We start from the raw sequence: 19,463 nt of genomic DNA, 5'->3' as shown, positions 1-19,463 counted from the left end.
TGGAAACGTGTGTGGATTAACAACAACAGCAGGATGTAGACAAAGCAGATGCCAGCACGTCACCAGGATTCTGCGCTTGCAAAATCACTCGGGGCTTATTAGAATCTGATGTTCCCATTTCAGAGATGAGAAAACAAAGGCTCATCGGCTAAATACTCTCTAGGCACCCAAAGCAAGGTAGACACAGCACTCAGACTCCAATCTTTACTTTCTGATTTTAGGTTCTGCTTTCTTTCCTAAATATCACAGAGCTCCAAACAGGCACGCGGCCCTAGGATAAAGGCACTCAGACTGAGGAAACGACTCACATTTCCTCAGCTCCAAACCACCAACCCTTTGCTGAGGCCTTAACCTGGAGGCAGAAGGGTGGATTTGCACCCATCGTGTGTAACAAATCAAACACAGCCTCCATTTAACTGTTTGATGATTAAGTGGCAATTATGGCATTTTGATCATGCATTTAGAGAAAGATAATACCAACTACTCTTGCAGCATAACAGCCTATCAGGAATAATCCAGGCTCTCCTAAAACTTCGGCACCTATAGCAACAAAGGCCAGGAACCAAAGGCCACCTGTTAACAATGGAAAGGGGCCTGGCTTGGGAAGGCCTGCGGTGTGACCCCGTGACTGTTACCTGCCCTGCTGAAGTCTCATTCTTTTGATTTTCCAACACTGGGATAAGACGGTACCTACTTCATGAAGCCGCTGTGAAGGATAAATCAGGTGACGTGGTATGCTGGTGGGACCTTTTGGGGAGACTGTCTAGCCCACACAGCTTGTTTGAGTGGGTTTCTCTTTCTTGTACCCAAAATAGTCTTGCAAAAATAGTACCTGAGAGAACTGAGAACAATTCTTAGCCAGAGTTCCCAAGGAGTGTGAGTGTGTGATTTCTTTGCAGAAGCCTGGAGTTTTGTAAGAAAATGGCACAGAGAAGGTACCCCTTTCATTCAATAAACTGTCACTGATTCAGAATTAGTGATGAATAAGCCACCATCATGAAGTGCCTACCTGTGCCAAGTACTGCTTCTGGCTCAGAACCCTGGCGAAATCAGGTGGGACAAGACCCATGCACTTGATCTTCTGAGAGGGACAGCGAAGTCATTAGGAGGATTTGGGAGAGTAATACATACTCTGAAGAAAACAAAACAGTAGAACAAGCTCAGAAGTGGAAAAGGGTCTTTAAATTAGGTAGTGAGGAGAGGTCTTTGGGGGAATCTGAAATGTGAGCCAAGATCTGAAGGACAGATAACCAGATAACTGCATTGCAGCAGTGGGATTTGCCGGGGGCGGGGGGGGGGGGGGCGGGTAAGGGTCAGCGGGGCGGAGAATTCCCAGAAGAGGAAGGGGAGAATTAAAATGTCCTGGAGCTTCCCTGGGCACTCAGTAGTAAAGAATCCGCCTGCCAATGCAGGAGATACAGGTTCGATCCCTGATCTGTGAAGATCCCACATGCCAAGGAACAAGTAAGCCCAGGTACCACCACTACTGAGCCAGTGCTCTAGAGCCTCGAGCCTCAACTCCTGAAGCCTCTGGGCCCTAGAGCCGGTGCTCCGAAACAAGAGACGCCACCGCCACGAGAAGCCCATGCACTCAACTATAGAGTCGCCCCTGCTTGCAGCAGCTAAAGAAAAACAGTCCTCAAAGCATCAAAGACTCAGCAAAATCAAAATAATTACATTAAAAAAATTTTTTTAATAAAATAAAATGTCCTGAAGTGAGAATGAGCTTGGTCCCAGAAGAGAAAAGGAGACACCTCCATGGTCCGTTTTGGGGGCAAAACTCCACAATCAGCCTGTCCAGTAGGCAGGCCAGGCACGCGTGGGAAACCAAAAGCTTCCAGCACAGAAATACTGGCATTTACTATTCACTCCCAGGAAGCTGGAAGACTGCCCTTCCAGTGGAAAACAGCGTGGGGACAAATGAAAAGAAATGCTGTATGTTTGGAGCCAGACGCCTAGGTCTGAATCCCAACTCCACATCGTGACCAAGTCCCATGACCTGTCTGTGCCTCAGTTTCCTGACCTGTACAACGTGGGTGATCACAGTAGCTGTCTCACCAGGTTCCTGGAATGACTGAAACCACTGCTTGGGGCAGAGCCTGGCACCCCCCCCATATATGTCCACCACTGAGATTCTTACCACATTGATTCTTACCATATGATTCTTTCAGGTCCAAATCTTACATCTTCACCTCCTAGTTTCATTAAATAACCATCACTTGTCTGTGATTCATTTTTTGGTGTTACTTTGTAACAACAGGAGTGCACCTGAATTTACTCATTTACACCAATTCACCAGTTAATCTACACTAGGAATGATTCTTGCTGTTGTTTAATCACTTAAATTGTATCCGATTTTTGCAATCCCACCAATCTCCTCTGTCCATGGGACTTCCCAGACAAGTATACTGGAGTGGGTTGCCATTTCCTTCTCCAGGGGATCTTCCCGACCTAGGGAATGAAACCGTGTCTCTCTTTTTTTTTTTTAACTTATTTTTTATTGAAGGATAGTTGCTTTACAGAATTGTGCTGTTTTCTGTCAGAGCTCAACAAGAGAAACCGTGCGTTTTGCATGGGCAGCTGGATTCTTTACCACGGAGTCACCAGTGAAGCCCCTTCAGCCTGAGATAGAAAGCAGTCAGCACCAGCCCTCCATGAGGAATTCCAACACTGTTTATGAACCTGGACAGTAGTAGTTGTCTTACCATCCTCCCCTCAGTTAAGTAAAAGGTAGAAAGTAACAGAATCTTGTATTTGAAGTACAACATGTTGACTATGTTCATAGAAGCAATAGCTTCAGACCACTCTCGAACACACCTGACCTAAATGTAGTAGCAAAGATAGCCAATAACAAGTGGGTAGGGAAGGAAAAGAAAGAAATGCTATCCCAGAGAAAGAGGACTCCTAGTGACTGTTCTCTTCTCTGACACCCCTCACTAAAGTATTAAAATTTTGTTCTTGCAAGTCCTTTGCAAGTTTTGCTAAATTTATTCCTGGTTATTTTGTCTCTTTGCTTGGTTCTATAAATAGGATATTTTCTCTCATTATATTTTCAAAATGCTTGGCATGGGCATATAGGAAAACGATAGATTTTGCATAGTAATTTCCTTACCAGTCACCTTAAAGAATTCCATTATTATTTCTAATAGTTTTATGCGTGGGAGTGGGGATTGCTTATCTTAGGTCTTCCAAAAAGAGATGAAATTACTAGCAACCAGTGATAATTCTATCTTCTCCATTCTTATTCTCTTTCACCTCACTGGATTACCTATTTATTCCTGAGCAATGGTAAATAGCAATGAAGATAATGGGCATTCTGGTCTTGTTCTGGATTTAACGGGGATATTTCTAGTGTTACACCATAAAATACGATGCTGGCTTTGGGTTATGATCTGATTTTATCAGCAAATGTTCTAAAAATCAGGAATAAATGCTTAGCTTTACCAGACTTTTTAGCATCCATGAAATAAATAAGATTTTTCTCTAAGTGAAAAGTATGAAGAATAAATCACACAATTTATTAGGTTTCCCAAGATCAAACCATCCTTCCATTCCTAGAATAAATGACACTTTGTCAGGACTTTACCTTGTAATGTAATCACTTAATTGTCCATTTCTCCACTTGAGTTCTTTCAGATCACTGGCTATGACTGATTTATGTCTGACACATAGCTGACATTTAATACATGTTTAATGAATAAATAACTGAACTAACAAGTACACTCAACCTCCCCAAACTAACCACTTGTACCTCTTTCTGACTTAAAAAAGTGGGAGAGATCATATACCGTTCCCAGAGCGGATCTTTAGAGGTTTAATGTATATGTGGTGTTAAGTGGTCCCTAATTCTTTTATCAACAGAACCCTTGAATACCTCATTCTTTATGGGGAAACTCTTCCCTATGGTTGCAATGGGAATAAGCCTCCTTCCCTACTCCCATCACCACCCCAAGCCAAAGGGGTGGCTACACGCCCCCGGCCTGATGAGAGCACCACACAGGTTGTTTAGGAATGGGCACATGAGCCAATCTGGGTCAACAGCATCTCCAGCAATTTCTTACAGAAGCCCTTAAGAAAAAAAGTTTTCCAAAAGAATTGATAAACCAAACAATGCTTGCCTAGGGTTGCTGCTTACCATCCTGCTTAAAGTGCAGTGAGATGACCTGAGAATGGGGCCAGGCAGAGCAAACACAGCAAAGACCAGACAGAAACAGAGACCCGGATTCAACTTCTCCTGAAGCCACGACCCCTTAGACTTTCCAAGTAATAAACCAATAATTACCTTTCTCGATTTACAATAGCTTAAACTCAATTTCTATCACTTATAGCCAAAAAAATAAGGCCTAATGCTTTGTTTTCCTGCATATATGCTTTATACATTCTTAAATAAAGGTTGAAAGAAAAAAGTGTTTTTAAAGAAAGGCAATCCTAACTAGCGTGTGTTAAAAATCAACTGCCTGCTTTTAATTAATGGCAAGATAGGCAGAAGCGCTCCCTCAGTGAATTATAATTTCAGATTGAAATTCCCAAGACAGTTATAGAAGAGCTTGTTAAACTGCAGAAACCAATAGAATCAAGAGATTCTTTAACAGGGTGGTGGTTCCATCAGTTCCAGAGATATCATCCATTATGCAAAACCAAAACCTTTAAAACTTTCTACCATGCAACCCTAGCAATCCCTCATTCACCTGAAGTCTCACGGCTTCTCTCCTGACTCAATTTAAAAGTAAAAATGACTGGCATGATTTACAAAAATAAAAATAAATAAATCATGTCGTGATGGCTGGAGAACTCCCTAGTGAAAACTGCCAAATCTCAAGACAGGGAGTTCTGTGGGGTCTGCCCGAACCATCCTTCATTCTCAAAAGCTTTCAATTCTGCTGAAAAACTGAAGACAAGCATGGCCTTGGCATCCTAAACTCCTCTGTACCTATCCAGGCAAGTGGCATCAGTTTCTATCACAGGCTATAGAAAATGTCAGCGGGCCAACCCAGAGAGCCTCACCAGCTCCCTGTCCCATCCCCGTGATGGAGAATTTTGGCTTCACTTGCCTCCTGAAATCAGGCTCTTCTCCTTCAGCTCGAGTTACAGCAGACTAAATTCTGGAATCTGGTTTTGATTATTCTCTGTAGAGCTACTTAAGAGATGCTTCAGGGTTGGAAATCCCTCATTCGGACATAATCTTGAAATAAAAGGCTATGTTCAAATGAAAAATGCATTACAGCATCTCTTTAGGGCCTTCTGTACTGATGGGAAGGATAAAAGGAAGGAATGGAAGGAAAATGAAGAAGAAAAGCAAAAAGAAGGAAAATGGGAGAGAGAAAAGAAGGGGAAAGGGAAATAAATTATGTCATAAACTGTGTGGGGCACTTTGAATGTCATTTCATTTCTTTCTCACATCATCCCTTGGAAGGAAATACTATTGAGCCCATTCTGCAAATGAAGAAATTGAGGCTTGGGGATATTAACTCATCCAAGGTCTTACAGTGAGGACGCTGTATGACAGGTTCAGAGATACAAATACATATTCTAAAGTGCATTGCTTCTAGCCGACTAGCTTCTTTCCTCTGAAGAGTCCAAGACAGAAGTTTGTTCTAGAACCAAAATATGTTAGTGACTGAATGGACCTTATGGAGATTATAAAGTCTCATCCTGTAAATGGGCTTCTCTGGTGGATCGGGGTAAAGAATCCACCTGCCAATGCAGGAAACACAGGAGAGGTGGGTTCAATCCCTGGGTCGGGAAGATCCTCTGGAGAAGGAAACGGAAACCTACTCTGGAATTCCTTCCTAGGAAATCCTATGAACAGAAGAGCCTGGTGGGCTACAATCCATGGGGGTCACAAAGAGTCGGACACAACTGAGCATGCATGCATCATGTAAATAACAGAGAAAGAAGGAAGAAAGGAGAAGGAGGAAGAAAGGAGGGGAGGAAGGAAGAAGCTATTAAGAAAACTGACATCCAATAAAATCAGTGTGTGGCAAAGAAAAACCTAGAACCCAATTTTTCTGACTCAGTTCACAGGACCAGAATCTATTTTCCTGGTGCAACTGATCTATATGGATCAAATACAGGCAGTCCTGATTAAGCAGTAAACAACTTGAGAACTTTCCCGCCCTCAAGAAAATGTTTGCTGGGAACAAAAGGGAAATTTATTTGTAATTGTCTTTTTCTGCTTCATGCTCCTGTTTATATCCAGCTTCCTTTGTTGTTGTTGCTACAATATATCTGAGAGACTTCCCTCATGCTGTTGCAAAATTGGTTAAGGGGGAAAACACCTAAATTGAAACAGTGCACTTAAGCCACAATTCTGGCAACTGCAGAGGGTACCAAATTCTGGCAACCGCAGAGGGTACTGGTAGGCCAGTTACTTTCAGAAATGAGTTTAAACCAAAGGTCACTAACCAGTAGCCAGCTGGCTGTGACCAGCCCACAGATGTGTTTTGCTTGTCCCGCAGTGCTGGCCCACATGGCACTTTTAAGAAATCTCAATCTGTTGCCAATGTTAAAAACCAGGCCACTTCACATCAAAACCCGGATTTCCAGTTTCTCTTCCCAAGTGGAAGACAGGGTTCCCCTGATGCCACATTTGCACACAGAAGAGGCGCGGCTGGAACAGAGCAGCGGCTGCCCTTTTGGACAGAGTGTCTGTGGCCCAGTTTCTCCCCACCTAGTCTATTTCACTCGAATGTATTACCCACATGAGCCCTGAAGGCATCTGATGAGTGACCCTTGGTTTAAAAGGTTAAGCAGATATAGATTGCAAAGCCCATCATTATTAGTCTTTTCCTAAAAACATCCCCAATAAAAGCCTCCAGTCAATGTTATGGCAGCTATGAAGGGATATTCATTTTTTTAGAATATATATTCACTTTTATTATTCCACTTAGTCCTCCCAACAACCCTGCAAGGAAGGAATTACTCTCAGATAAACTGAAGCTGAGTGATATTTAAGTCAGTTATCCAATTCATATCATTCAATTAGTAAGTTGCAAAGCCGAGTTTTGAACCCAGTTTTGCCCAGCTACAAACATTGTAGATTCCTTTGAAAAGTCATGAGGTTTGTTTCTACCTCAGGGCCTTTGCACTGGCTGTGCCCTCTGCATGGCAACCTCTCCACTCAGGTCTTCACATGGGAGGATCTTACTCATTCACGATACTTATACCACCTCTAGAGAGGCTTTCCCTCATCATTGATAACATGTATACACATACACATGAATTACTTTCTATGCCCCTGCTACTCAAAGAGAGGTCCAGAAACCAGCAGAATCAGTATCACGTTAGAAATTTGAAATTCACACTCTCCGGTCCCTCCCCTAGCCTATCGAATCAGAGCCTGCATGTTAACAATACCCCCAGGTGACTTGTGTGCATTTAAAGTTTAAACAGCGCAGCTCTACAGGAACACTGCCCAAATGGAAATAAATATAACAGGAGTCACATACGTAATTTCAAATTTTCCAGTAACCACACTAAAAGAGTAAGCAGAAAGACCTGTTTGTTCGCTGTCTCCCCTTTCTCCCACCCCCACTAAAATGTCAGTTCCAGGAGAAGAGGTGCTTCATCTGTCTTGTTCACCGTTGTATCCCCAACACCTAAAACAGTACTGGAAACAGGGTAAGTATCATTCAATGTTTGCTGAATGAAAGAAGGAAGGAAGGAAAAGATTTTGCTAGCACTCTGCATACCAGCCTTTGGACAAACTGCGGCTTCAAATCTCAGCTCAACCCCTGAACGGCTAAGCAACCTCGAGCAAGTTGTTTTCCCCTTTGAGGGCCAACTGTAAAGCAGAAAAGCTCCTCTTTTGCTCACAGCCTCATCATGCCACCTAGATGTGATTACACGTCTATAAAGCGTGAACTGCCATGATAACACATGTTCAATACACGCCAGAGCCTTACACGGCCCTCCTTCCTTCTCTCTCTAGACACCTCATCTGAACGATGCTGAGGGTTACACTCCTTTCGGTAACACAAGCAAAACTACTGATCCTGCTTCCCCGGGCTATTTCCCTCCAGCCAACAGGACGTGTGTCGTAACTGCCGGCAGTGAAAACATCTTGACCCCAGGGAGGGTCACTTCCCATTGCCCTACAGCTGAGAGGCTTCCAAAGCCAAGAAGTCATGTTCCCTGGATGGTCTGTAATCCACAAGACAGACCACGGCTCACTCATCTCTGTCACTTTGAGGAGTTCTGCCATGGCAGCAGCCACTTGGCTTGCCACATGGCTCCATGCCTTAGAGGACTGTAAGGTGTCTGCCCAGACAGCGTGTATCAGCTCGTATTGAAAAGCATATTGTGGCTTTGTCCTTTTACTTTGGGGGGGGGGGGTGTTATCTACCCACATTTATTAATCACTGGCCTGTGTCAATCCACCAAGTGAGGCTTGCTGTTCCGTAGCTTTAACACACATCCTAATCCATCAGCCTATCTTGCCCTGCAAATCTGATGCACACGTTCTAATCTCAAACGTGTTTTTAAATCACAGTAGATCCACAGCATAGGCGAAAGCAAAACCCGGATTTAGACATAACCGGAGTGACACAGAGGAAATAAAACCCGGACTGCTTAGTTAAATGCGAGGAAACTCTCGCCAGCTCTGCCGAGAGCAGCCCCAGTTTCTTCTTGCTCTCCCTCTCGCTGACATCACAACCACCAGAATCACTTGCCGAATCAGTAGGCTACTGGGAAGCACGTTGAAAAGAAGAGAAAAACAAATAATGGGAAGAGGGGATCAAAACCTTTAATTAACCTGTGACTCTCCAACCAGGCAAACAGTAGAGTAAGATTTCAGATAAAACACATAGCATACTATAACCATTTAACAGGGAGGTACTATAAACATTTAAGTAGAGATGCTACCATTTAAAAGACTGGAACCAGGGAACCAGGAAGAAGGGTTTCTGTTACTGGTGTGAATCAATGCCACTGCTTCCCTTCTGCGACATGGTGAGGATGCCATCCCCTCTTCCTACATGGGAGGGAGAGAGTGAGTGTGAGTGTGTGTGTGTGTACTCAGCTGGGTCCAACTCTTCGCAGCCCCATGGACTGTAGCCTGCCTGGCTCCTCTGTCCACGGAATTTTTCAGGCAAGAATACTGGAGTGAGTTGTCATTTCCTCCTCCAAGAGATCTTCCCAACCCAGAGACCGAACCCGCATCTCCCACATTGCCAGGTGGATTCTTTACCACTGAGCCACCTGGGAAGCCTGTGAAGAGAGGAGGGAGCTAAAGAGATGGAGTCAACAGAAATCCCTAAAACGCCCCCAAAGCACTGCTGAATCTGTTAAGGCTGGAGAGCTATCCTAGGATCCGAAAGGTTTCTGGGAGTCGTCTCAACATCCAGATTTGGGTGGAAAATGACTCCTCGACATTAGATAGATTCCCCTGCAGTAACTCCAATCAGCATCACTAAGTGTAATAAGGACTTACCCTGGGTCTGATGCTGGGGCAGCAGATGGAAGATACAGAGATATCACATGGTCCTCTTAAGTGAGACTCGAGTGAACCTAGTTCCATTTGCATCTCTTAGTCCTATGGGATGCTAAGTCCCAAAGACCACACGTGATGGCTGAGGGTACCACATGTTGGAATAAGATCTTCAACAGCCATGTCCTATGAGCAAGGCAATTTACACACTTCCTTTTCCCAGCTGCAGTGTAAAAGAACGTGGCATCTGTCAGCATCATCTATCTTTTCATTCAGAGAATGCTCCCGACCCTACAATGGGACCTCCTGACATGCAGTCCACATTACACCCTTCATCAACTTTATTTTAAGTCATCTGAATAAAACACCTCCTTCTCCATTTCCAGCTGCCACAGAGCAACCCAAACACATGTTGGAAAGATTTGATCTTTATGCCTCCCTCTCCCCCAAAGGGCATTTGACACTTCTCACACAATATACAGCTTTAAAATTAGAATTGGAAAAAGCCATGGTTACCCCCCTTAGAGCCACAGTTATCCCACAGCAGAAACCTGAACATTCCTACAACCAAAAATTAAACAACTGAAACCTTCCCAGACATCATACCCCATTTTTTTTAATTTCGCTGTTGTTGCATTAATCATCCTAACACCTTTTTAATTATAATTGCAAACTGGAAGCCATGGCTTGTGATGTTATAAATACTGATTTTCCAGTTAAATTAGGCATTTGCTGTTTTATGTTTTGATAGAAAGGGACTGTTTGAAGCCTCCTAAAATATTGCAATTAGTTCTCTCTGTTGAAACAGACAAGACATGAACAGACACATTTGCTGTTTCAGTTTAATGTGCTGGAATGTTTATGCCTAAGTGTACTTCTCTCAAGCTGAAAGCATAAGGCATATTTTTAAAAGGGGAAGAAATTAATCACAATACACACATTTATTATATATTTCCAAAGTTAAGTTATTTCTAAAACTTCCCCAGCCTGTAATTTAAACTTTAAAAGCACGTCTCTTCTACAAGAAGGCGACCTGTCAGGAAACAATCCTTATTTTACCTACTGGCTCTGTTAAGATGATAACATCACTTTAGCTGACAAAGCCTGTGTTTCTGGTTGACAATTGCAATTAATTACTGAGATGCAACCGAGATGCAGCCAGCCACCCAGATCTGTTTTCCAGAGTGATAAAAAAGAAAAAAAAAAAAAAGGAAAGAGGGGAAGGGCAGGGGAGAACGCTGGTCGATTAATTTATTTTACCTGCACTTATCTTACTACTTCTCCCTTTCCCTCGCTGCTGGCAGAAGGTGGAAAAAGAGGGAGATGAACAAACAACTCACTAGACACAAGCTCCAATCTGTTGCAATGAGGCACGGGTTAGAAAGGCGCAGGTGCAGGGTATGAAAACTCCTAGGGAATCAACTGTCATGTAGACACAGACGCTCCTGATGCAAAATCAACCCGGGGTTCAAGCAGCCCAAGAGGGACGGAAAGTTCTGGAGGTGGGGGCATCCAAACTCGCCAGCATCATCTTTTTAACTGTTCCCGGTTCATTCTGCTCTAAACTGAAAATACTGAAGTTGGATTCCAGCCACGCAAATGCGTTTGAGGGCGATCTTGAGAGATTCCAGGAAATCCCAAAGCCCTTTAGTCAATCCAGCTTGTCCAGCTCCATTCCTCGGGGTCCCCAACACAGACGCGCACCGCCCCGCAAGAGCCTAGGTTAGGAAACACCCCGCGGACACCAGGGCTGGGGATTCCCAGACTTGGAACTAGGCAGATTCCGAAAACAGCTCCCTGGACGAGGAGTCTGAGGCAGGCAGAGCAGGGGGGACCCCTCTCTCCTCGCCCTGGAATAAAGTGATCCCTGGCGAGCCTCTAGCCCTCTCCACGTTCCCCCAGAGCTGCCCCGCCAGGGTGCGCAGAGCCCTCGCGGGGCTCAGGGCTCTCGGAACGCTGCCCGGATCCCCAAGGGCAGGGGGAGCGGCTGTTTCCCGCGTGGGTCTGCCCCCACGCGCCCATCCCATCCGCCGAGCCCGGGGTCCTACCTGTACCACTCCAGCCCCTTCTCGTAGTTTCTGTCAAAGAAGTGCGGCTCTACGCCCACCGCCCGCACGTCCGGGTGCACTCGGATTGCCTCCAGCAGCGCGCGGGTCCCTCCTTTCTTGACCCCGATGATCAGCGCCTGGGGCAGCTTCTTCTCGCCGTAGTCGGGGGTGCTGACGGCGTTGCTGCTCCCGTTGGCCGCCCTCCGGCCTGCGAGCTCCTCGTCCGTGGTGCTGGACTCCGGCGCTTCCCTCTCCAGCAGCGCGCTCTGCGCCGTGCCCATCTCGCCGGGGGTCAGCGGGGTCCGGAGCCAGGCGTCCCGGGCGCCCCCGCTGCCGCTCGCCAGCCCCCAGCCGTCGGCCCCGGGGGCGGCGGGCTGCCTGGGGGTCTCGGGCGGCTCCCCACGGCTCGCGTTGTCCGGCGGCGGCGGCGGCGGCGCGGGCGGCTGCGAGGGGGCGCCGAGGCGCACGGGGGGAGGCGGCAGCGAGGGTGGCGGGGGCTCGGCGGCGCCCGGCGGCTCCTGCAGCGCCAAGGGGAATTGCAAGGAGCCCGAGCCGCCCAGGAGACTGTAGCACAGGTAGGTGACGGACAGTGACAACGTGCACATGAAGAGCAGCTTGCGCGCCGGCGGGCCCTTAGCCGAGACGCCGGGCGGCGGCGGCGCGGCGAGAGATGGAGGCGGAGGCGGAGGCGGAGGAGGTGCGGGCCACGGGGCCATCGCGGCTCCCGGCTCGCGGCGGCGGCGGCGGCGGCGGCGGCCCCCGGCGCTGCCCGGACATGGTTTCAGCCGCCGCCCCCGCCGCCGCCGCCGCCGCCGCCGCCGCTGCCCAGCCGCCCCGGCTGCATGAAGCGACGCCGCTGCGCCCCCGGCCCTGGCCGCTGTCCCGCTGCGCCGGGGGGGAGCCCGGCCGCATGGCCCCCCCTCCCCGCTCTCCCCGCGGCGTCCGGGGGGCCCCCCACCACCCCCCTCAGCCTCTGGCAAGGGGACCGAGGGGGGCGCGCGGACCCGCCGGATGCACCTGCTCCGTCTGCAGCGCCCCCGCTTCCCCGGCTCCGCCGCGGCTCCCGCTCCAGCTTCTGCCGCCGCCGCCGCGCGCTGTGGCAGCCCCGAGTTCCTTCCCCGCTGCTAACTTTCTGCCGGGAGAGCGGAGAGACGCGGAGGGGGCCGGGTGCGCGCCCCGCGCCGCCGAGGGAAGGGGGAGTGCGCCTCGCGCGCGCCTGCGGAGGGGGGGCGCGGGCGCGGGGGCGTGCGCTCGGGCTGGGGCACCCCGGGAAGCGGAGATCGCGCCCCCAACCCCGCGCGCCGCACGCACTCGCTGGAGGTGTTCCCCGCCCCGCCCCGCGTGCTTCCCCTCCCCTGGGAGCCCGGGACGCCCGGTCCTCCATTCCTCTCCCGGTACTTTTGAGGGACGTAGAGCCGGACGCCCGCCGCCGCTGCTACTCACCGGCGAGCTGGGGGGCCCGAGGGCAGCGACCTCTCGCTGCCCCTTTTCCACTGGGACTCCAAGTCAACTCCGCCCATCCCCCGACCCGCCCTTCTCTCACCCTGGATATCCTCCTGCCTTTGGTCCAGGAGTGGTTTCCTCTCCATAACAGCTCTCTCATTCCAACTTCCATCTTTCCTTCCTCCCTATCTTATCTTGAAGCTCCTGACGGGTGGAGCGTTGACACAAACCCCCAGCTTTCTCTACCCCCAGAGCTTTCGCCTCCGTCCCCGCCACCGGGTGACTGCGCATTCTGCTCCAAAAGATGAGGCTGTTCCCTCATCCACACCCTTAACCACAGGTACACCTGCGCCCCTTGGAGGCGTTGCCACTAAAGGAGTTAGATTTTCCCTAGACTGAAATAGATTGCGACCATCATCGCTCTAAACACCTTATAAGCAGAGGCAAGTTGGATTGCAGGGTATCTGTGCATCGCTTCATTGTATTTTTTTTTTAAGTATATTCTTTTCAGCGAAATTTCCACCCCTCACGTCCCTCTCCTGGGGAGGTAATGGTAAACATCCAAAGGCTTTGGAAGATTCGAAACTAGACTTGCTTCTCGGAGGTGGGGGAAATCAGTCTGCAAAGGGAAGATGGGGCAGAGTCATTAATGGAGCAGCTCTAGAGAACTCTGCGTCCTGGGGACAGGGTTTGGCCCCGCACACACCCGCGAACAGGATCTCCCACGGGGCCAGCTCTCGGGATCCCATTCACCCTGCCAGCCACAGCTGGGTGCCTGCCAGGTCTGTCTGTTTTCACCTGGCGGCTGATCTGGTTGACATCTCCAGTTTTTGTTTGATCACATAATAGGAACAACAGTTGAAAGAAAATGTACATAGTGTCTAAATATTAACTAGATACCTAGTACCAGAGAGGGGAAGAAAATGTTAATCAAATAAGACGAGGAACGCGGACTTTTCCCTGAGTGAACAAAAGCTCACTGCTGCTCTCAGCTGGACACGAGTTTCCTTCACTACAGCTTTAGTTCAGATAAAGATTATTCCTTTATAATATATATATATTTTTATGGTACACGTGAGACCTCTGAAATGCAGAGTCTGGTGTCCTATAAATCATTCCGTGTAACTACTGATGCTTTTTTCAAACACCACAGGACTGTATTACTGTAATGTTAATGGGAAGAAGCCAGCTAGAGCTAGGAGAAACCACAGGCTTGATCCATCCCTCTTCCCACTCCAAGGCCCCCGTGGCAGCAAATATTGCTGCTGCTGTGCCTCCATCTCCCTTCCAAGGCCCAGATACCAACCTTGAAAGGGATGCTCAGCATGTGGTCCAGGGCCACCCTGTAACACACATTCCCAAACTTTTCCATCTGCTCTCAGCAATGCAAATGAACCTGCTAGGCATCTACTTTTGCTCAACATGTGCTTTCTCGTTCGGAAAGGTTTTGATAAAACGATGTTAAAATTTAACTCAGAGGTATCACACTGGTGACCAACAAAGCTGAACCCGTGGCCAGCACAGTGATGTGAAGGAATTTCAACTAGCTACAATATTTAAGCATAAACGGCCTTCCACCCCACAAAATCTGGACATGTGGTTTCTGTTGAAATAGCAGATCCAGCAGTTTTGGGTCCCTCAGCCAGAGCTGAGAATCCCCCTATAGGTGGGGCATGTATGCCCTCTTCTTCATGAGGCACCCAGATTGCCACTCTACATTTATGTTACTTGCCTGGATGATGCTAATAAGGAAATTTCCTGGGATCCCTTTTCCCTCTTGTACCCACATTGTCACATTTTAATGAAAGACTCTTGAAAGAAGAGAGCCCACTAGTAAGACGACAGGTCCCCCAGTGGATGGGAGGAGCTGATTTGGGGGACAGCAGAGGTTTGTAGGTTCCTCACTTAGGCAGCTATTTTTTTTTTTTCTAGTCTTGATCCAGCTTTTCTGAGAGTGAGTTCTTGAAAAACCTGCGATAAAAAGCAGAAGCTATCTACATAGGGAGAACTCAGCCTGCATTCAGCAATTCCCAGTGGATCTGGAGACCAGATAGAATTTTTTTTGTTGTTGTTGTTGTTGTTTCCACTGCCAACACCCATGCTCATTCAGGCCTATCCAAGTGTTTGCGATATTCCTCCAACTGCTCTCCAGGCCTCCTGTGAGCCTCAGGAGCCTGTTTCTATCCATCTTAGGCAACAGTGTTTCTGAGACAGAGCTCTGCTGATCTGTGAACCCCTCCTCTGCCTCCCAGACTAGTAAATTCCAACCTCTTAACCTTTGCACTCAGAGTGCCCTTCCACCTTTTACATATCTCACATTCATTGCCAAACCAAACAGCACCTACCATTCAGACATGCACACTGAATCCTTGTTTCATCTCTATGTGATCGGACAATAGAGTTAAAGCTGTCATTTGCTAGCTAAGTGACTCTCGGACAGGTCATTCACCTCCATGAGCCCCATTTTCAGCATATATATAAATTATGGACAATTAGACTCACTCCAAATGGTTTTTATAGAGAATCAAAATGACTTATAGAACATATGCAAAAATACCTGGCTCCCAGCCTGACATGTGGTAACTACCAATAATCATTTGGATCTAAATATTGGCTCATCCATGTCAGGCTTCTTTTCCTATTAAAACCTTATTCTTGAAAAATGTGTGTACCTTTTCTTTTTTTATTTTTATTTTAAATTAGGAGCATAGTTGATTAACAATGTTGTGTTAGTTTCAGATGTACAACAAAGTGATTCAGTTATACATATACATGTATCTATAGGCTTCCCTGGTGGCTCAGACGGTAAAGAGTCTGCCCACAATGCGGGAGACTGGGGTTCAATCCCTGGGCCGGGACAATCCCCTGGAGAAGGAAATGGCAACCCACTCCAGTATTCTTGCCTGGGAAATCCTATGGATGGAGGAACCAACAAGACTATATATAGCCCTTAGGGTCACAAAGAGTGGACAGGACTAAGTGACTTCACTTTATTCTTTTTCAAAATGTTTCCCATTTAGGTTGTTACAAAGTATTAAGCAGAGTTCCCTGTGCTATATAGCCAGTCCTTGTTGGTTATCTATTTTAAATACAGCAGTGGGTACATGTCAATCCTAAACTCCCAATCTATCCCCCCTCACCCTTCCCCTCAGTAACCATAAATTTGTTTTCTAAGTCTGTGAACCTGCTTCTGTTTTGTAAATAAGTTCATTTATATCATTTTTTTAGATTCTGCATATAAGCAATATCATATGATATTTGTCTTTCTCTGTCTGACTTAACTTCATTTAGAATGACAATCTCTAGGCCTATCCATGTTGCTGTAAATGGCATTATTTCATTCTTTTTAATGGCTGAGTGATATTTGATTGTATATATGTACCACATTTTCTTTATCCATTCATCTCTTGGACATTTAGGTGGCTTCCCTGTCTTGAGTTTCCCTGGTGGCTCAGCTGGTAAAGAATCCGCCTGCAGTGTGGGAGGCCTGACTTTGATCCCTGGGTTGGGAAGATCCCCTGGAGAAGGGAAAGGCTATCCACTCCAGTATTCTCGCTGGAGAATTCTGTGGACTGTTTAGTCCATGGGGTCGCAAAGAGTCGAACATGACCGAGCGACTTTCACTTGTCTTGGCTCTTGTAAACATCGTTGCAGAGAACACTGGTGTGCGCATATCCTTTCAAAACACGTTTTTCTCCGCGTGCACACCCTTCCTTCAAATTCAGCTGAATGTGTCAGCTGAAGTTCACTTTCTTAAGCTGCTCAGCTGCCTTGGGAATGCCAGATCCAGTGCTTTGGATAGTTTTTTGGGCTTTTATAAGCAATAGAAACTAACTCTGGCCAACTTTGGTTTGGTTTTTTTTTTTTTAAATAAAAGAAAAATTAAAGAAATTAACCAGAAGGATATATAACTCACCGAGGGAATTTTTAAAACATCAACAACAAACAAAATGCAACAGTCAGCTCTGAAAAGACAATAAATGGAGTGGATAAGAGTATGGTTGCCATCACTTCCATTTATCAAATATTGGTTCTCTGTGGGCCCCGGGAGGGGTGTGTTTTCTCAGCCTCTTGAAGTCAGGTGTGACTGTGTGCCACGCTGGCTAATGAAACAAGAGGAAGTGAGACAGCCTCTTCGGGGAGAAGCTTTGGCAGCCAGTGGGAGATTTCCGGGTGGGAGTGATTTTCCTGCCTGGCAACTGTGCAGGGGGGGGGCTTGAGCCCCTCTTCGCCACCACCTGCTCAGTCCTCCACACTGAGCAAAGACAGGGAAGACCCAGCCCCTAATCACGTGTTCCTCAATCACCACGTCACGTCCTGCTCTCTGGAGTCCCATCGACTGCAGCACTCCTAATTCCCTTTGTCCCGCAGTATCTCCCGGAGTTTGCTCACATTCCTGACTACTGAGTCGGTGATGCGATCTCACCATCTCATCCTCTGCCACCCCCCTCATCCTTTTGCCTTCAGTCTTTCCCAGCATCAGGGTCTTTTCCAATGAGTCAGCTCTTCGCATCACATGGTCAGAGTATTGGAGCTTCAGCATCAGTCCTTCCAATGAGTATTCAGGGTTGATTTTCTGTAGGATTGACTGGTTTGATCTCCTTGCAGTCCAAGGAACTCTCAGGAGTCTTCTCTAGCACCACAATTCAAAAGCATCAGTTCTTCAGCACTCAGCCTTTTTTATTGCCCAACTCTCGCATCCATATGTGACTACTGGAAAAACCATAGCATGATCACTTGTAGCATGAATGAAATATAAACCTTGCCTGTTTTCAGCTCCTGGGACTTGGGGGTTGGTTGTGAATACAATACAGCCTGGACTATCTGACTGATGAAAACATACATATTATAAATATTCTCTGCTGTTGACCAAAATGACTTCCACAAGCCAATATTAAAATTCCCTTTCACAGAGGTGGATGAGTGACAGATTAGAAGCCTACACTGTCCAGCAGTGTAAATGGAAGCTTTGCCTCATATACAGAAAATATATTTCCCCATTTTGCCTTTTACCTGTCAACAAAAAGTATACCTGTAGAAATCCAGAGGTCAAGCTACAGCCAAAAGCAACATAGTGCCAAAAAGGAGCATTATATTCTTGTAAAAAAAAAAGCAAAAGATTAAAAAATCATAATAATAGCTACAGACTTATAAGACCTTGCATTGAAAAGGATCTCCCATGGGAAATCAGGAACTACTTAGAGCTGAAAGTGTTACATGACAAAATCTGGTGGATGGAATTCAGCAATACTTATAAGAAAGATTATATCTTCAATATACTTATCCAAAAAGAAGAAAGATTAAAAGGAAATGAGCTACGTGTTCAACTCAAGAAGCTAGAAGAAGAGCAAGAGAGTCAAGTAAGGAAGAACTGAAATGATAAATTTATTGCTGGGGTTTGAATTGTGTTGCCCCCAAATTTATATGTTGTAGCCCTAACCCTCAATGTGGCTATATCCAGAGACAAGTCTTTAGGAAGTAAGGTTAAAACACGGTCATACTGGTGGAACCCTAACTGGATAGGATTGTGTGGCTTCCCAGATGGCACTGGTGGTAAAGAACCCGTTTGCCAGTGCAGGAGAATTAAGAGATGCAGGTTCGATCCCAGGGTCGGGAGGATCCCCTGGAGGAGGGCATGGCAATGGGCTCTACTATCCTTGCCTGGAGAATCCCATGGACAGAAGAGCCGGCAGATTACAGTCCATGGGGTTGCAAAGAGTCAGACATGACCAAAGTGACTTAGCATGCATGCGTGTGGCCTCGTAAGAAGTCAGACAATACCTCTCAGTTCGTTCACACATGTAAACTCCCCACCATCTGAGGACACAAGAAGAAGGAGACCTTATGCAAGCCAGGAAGACAGTCCTCACTAGAACCTGACCATGCTGGCACCCAGATCTCAGACTTCTAGCCCCCAGAACTGTAAGAAGTTCCCTTACCATTCCCTTCTGTGGTACTTTATTGTGTTAACCCAAGCTAAGTCTTTATGGTTTGTAGATAGGTCCTTGTACCAATTCCAATGTGTGTAAGTTTTTCTGAGAGGGAGGGGCGTGGGGGGCAGTCCCCACATTAACAGGAAATTCTTGTGACACCAGCTGGGTGCCCTGTAACTCAACTAATTCTGGGACCATCTTCCTGGAGATGCCATCAGATTCCACAGGTGAAGGGCTTAGCCCCACAAGACCTACCCCACTGCAGATGCCAATCACAAATTCAGGTTGTTGCCAGTGCTTCTGACCCACTGGCTATAAGTCAGAGGTTCCCAAAGACCCTCTCCTCAGGTTCAATTAAAAGGCTCACAGAACTCAGACAAACATTTTACTGACTAGGTTACCAGTTTATTAGGATACAGTCTTACAATGAGGAACAGCCAAGTGAAGAGATGCTCAGGGCAAGACCAGGGGCAAGAGCACCAAGCTTCCCTGCTCTCTGAGTGTTGCATTCTTCCCAGGTTCACCAACCTGGAAGCTCTCCAGACTGGCCTTTTTGAGTTTTTATGAAGGCTTATGGACCGAGGAGCCTGGAAGGCCACAGTCCCTGGG

General features: G+C 47.1%; 1 protein-coding gene across 1 annotated transcript in view; it reads right to left on the bottom strand.

The window, feature by feature from the left end:
* The window catches only part of HS3ST4 (heparan sulfate-glucosamine 3-sulfotransferase 4), a 472,757-nt gene extending 460,484 nt beyond the window's left edge, over nt 1-12,273 (bottom strand). The window contains exon 1 of the mRNA XM_043914553.1: nt 11,479-12,273. Within this exon, the coding sequence (XP_043770488.1) occupies nt 11,479-12,194 (716 nt within the window). The 5' untranslated portion in view covers nt 12,195-12,273. The remainder of the gene's footprint in view (nt 1-11,478) is intronic.
* Nucleotides 12,274-19,463: the final 7,190 nt, after the last annotated feature.

The sequence above is a fragment of the Cervus elaphus genome, chromosome 10, assembly GCF_910594005.1.
Source record: "Cervus elaphus chromosome 10, mCerEla1.1, whole genome shotgun sequence".
NCBI lineage: Eukaryota > Metazoa > Chordata > Mammalia > Artiodactyla > Cervidae > Cervus > Cervus elaphus.
The sequence above is the reverse complement of the archived record's forward strand: the minus strand, read 5'-3'. Positions and strand labels throughout refer to the sequence as shown.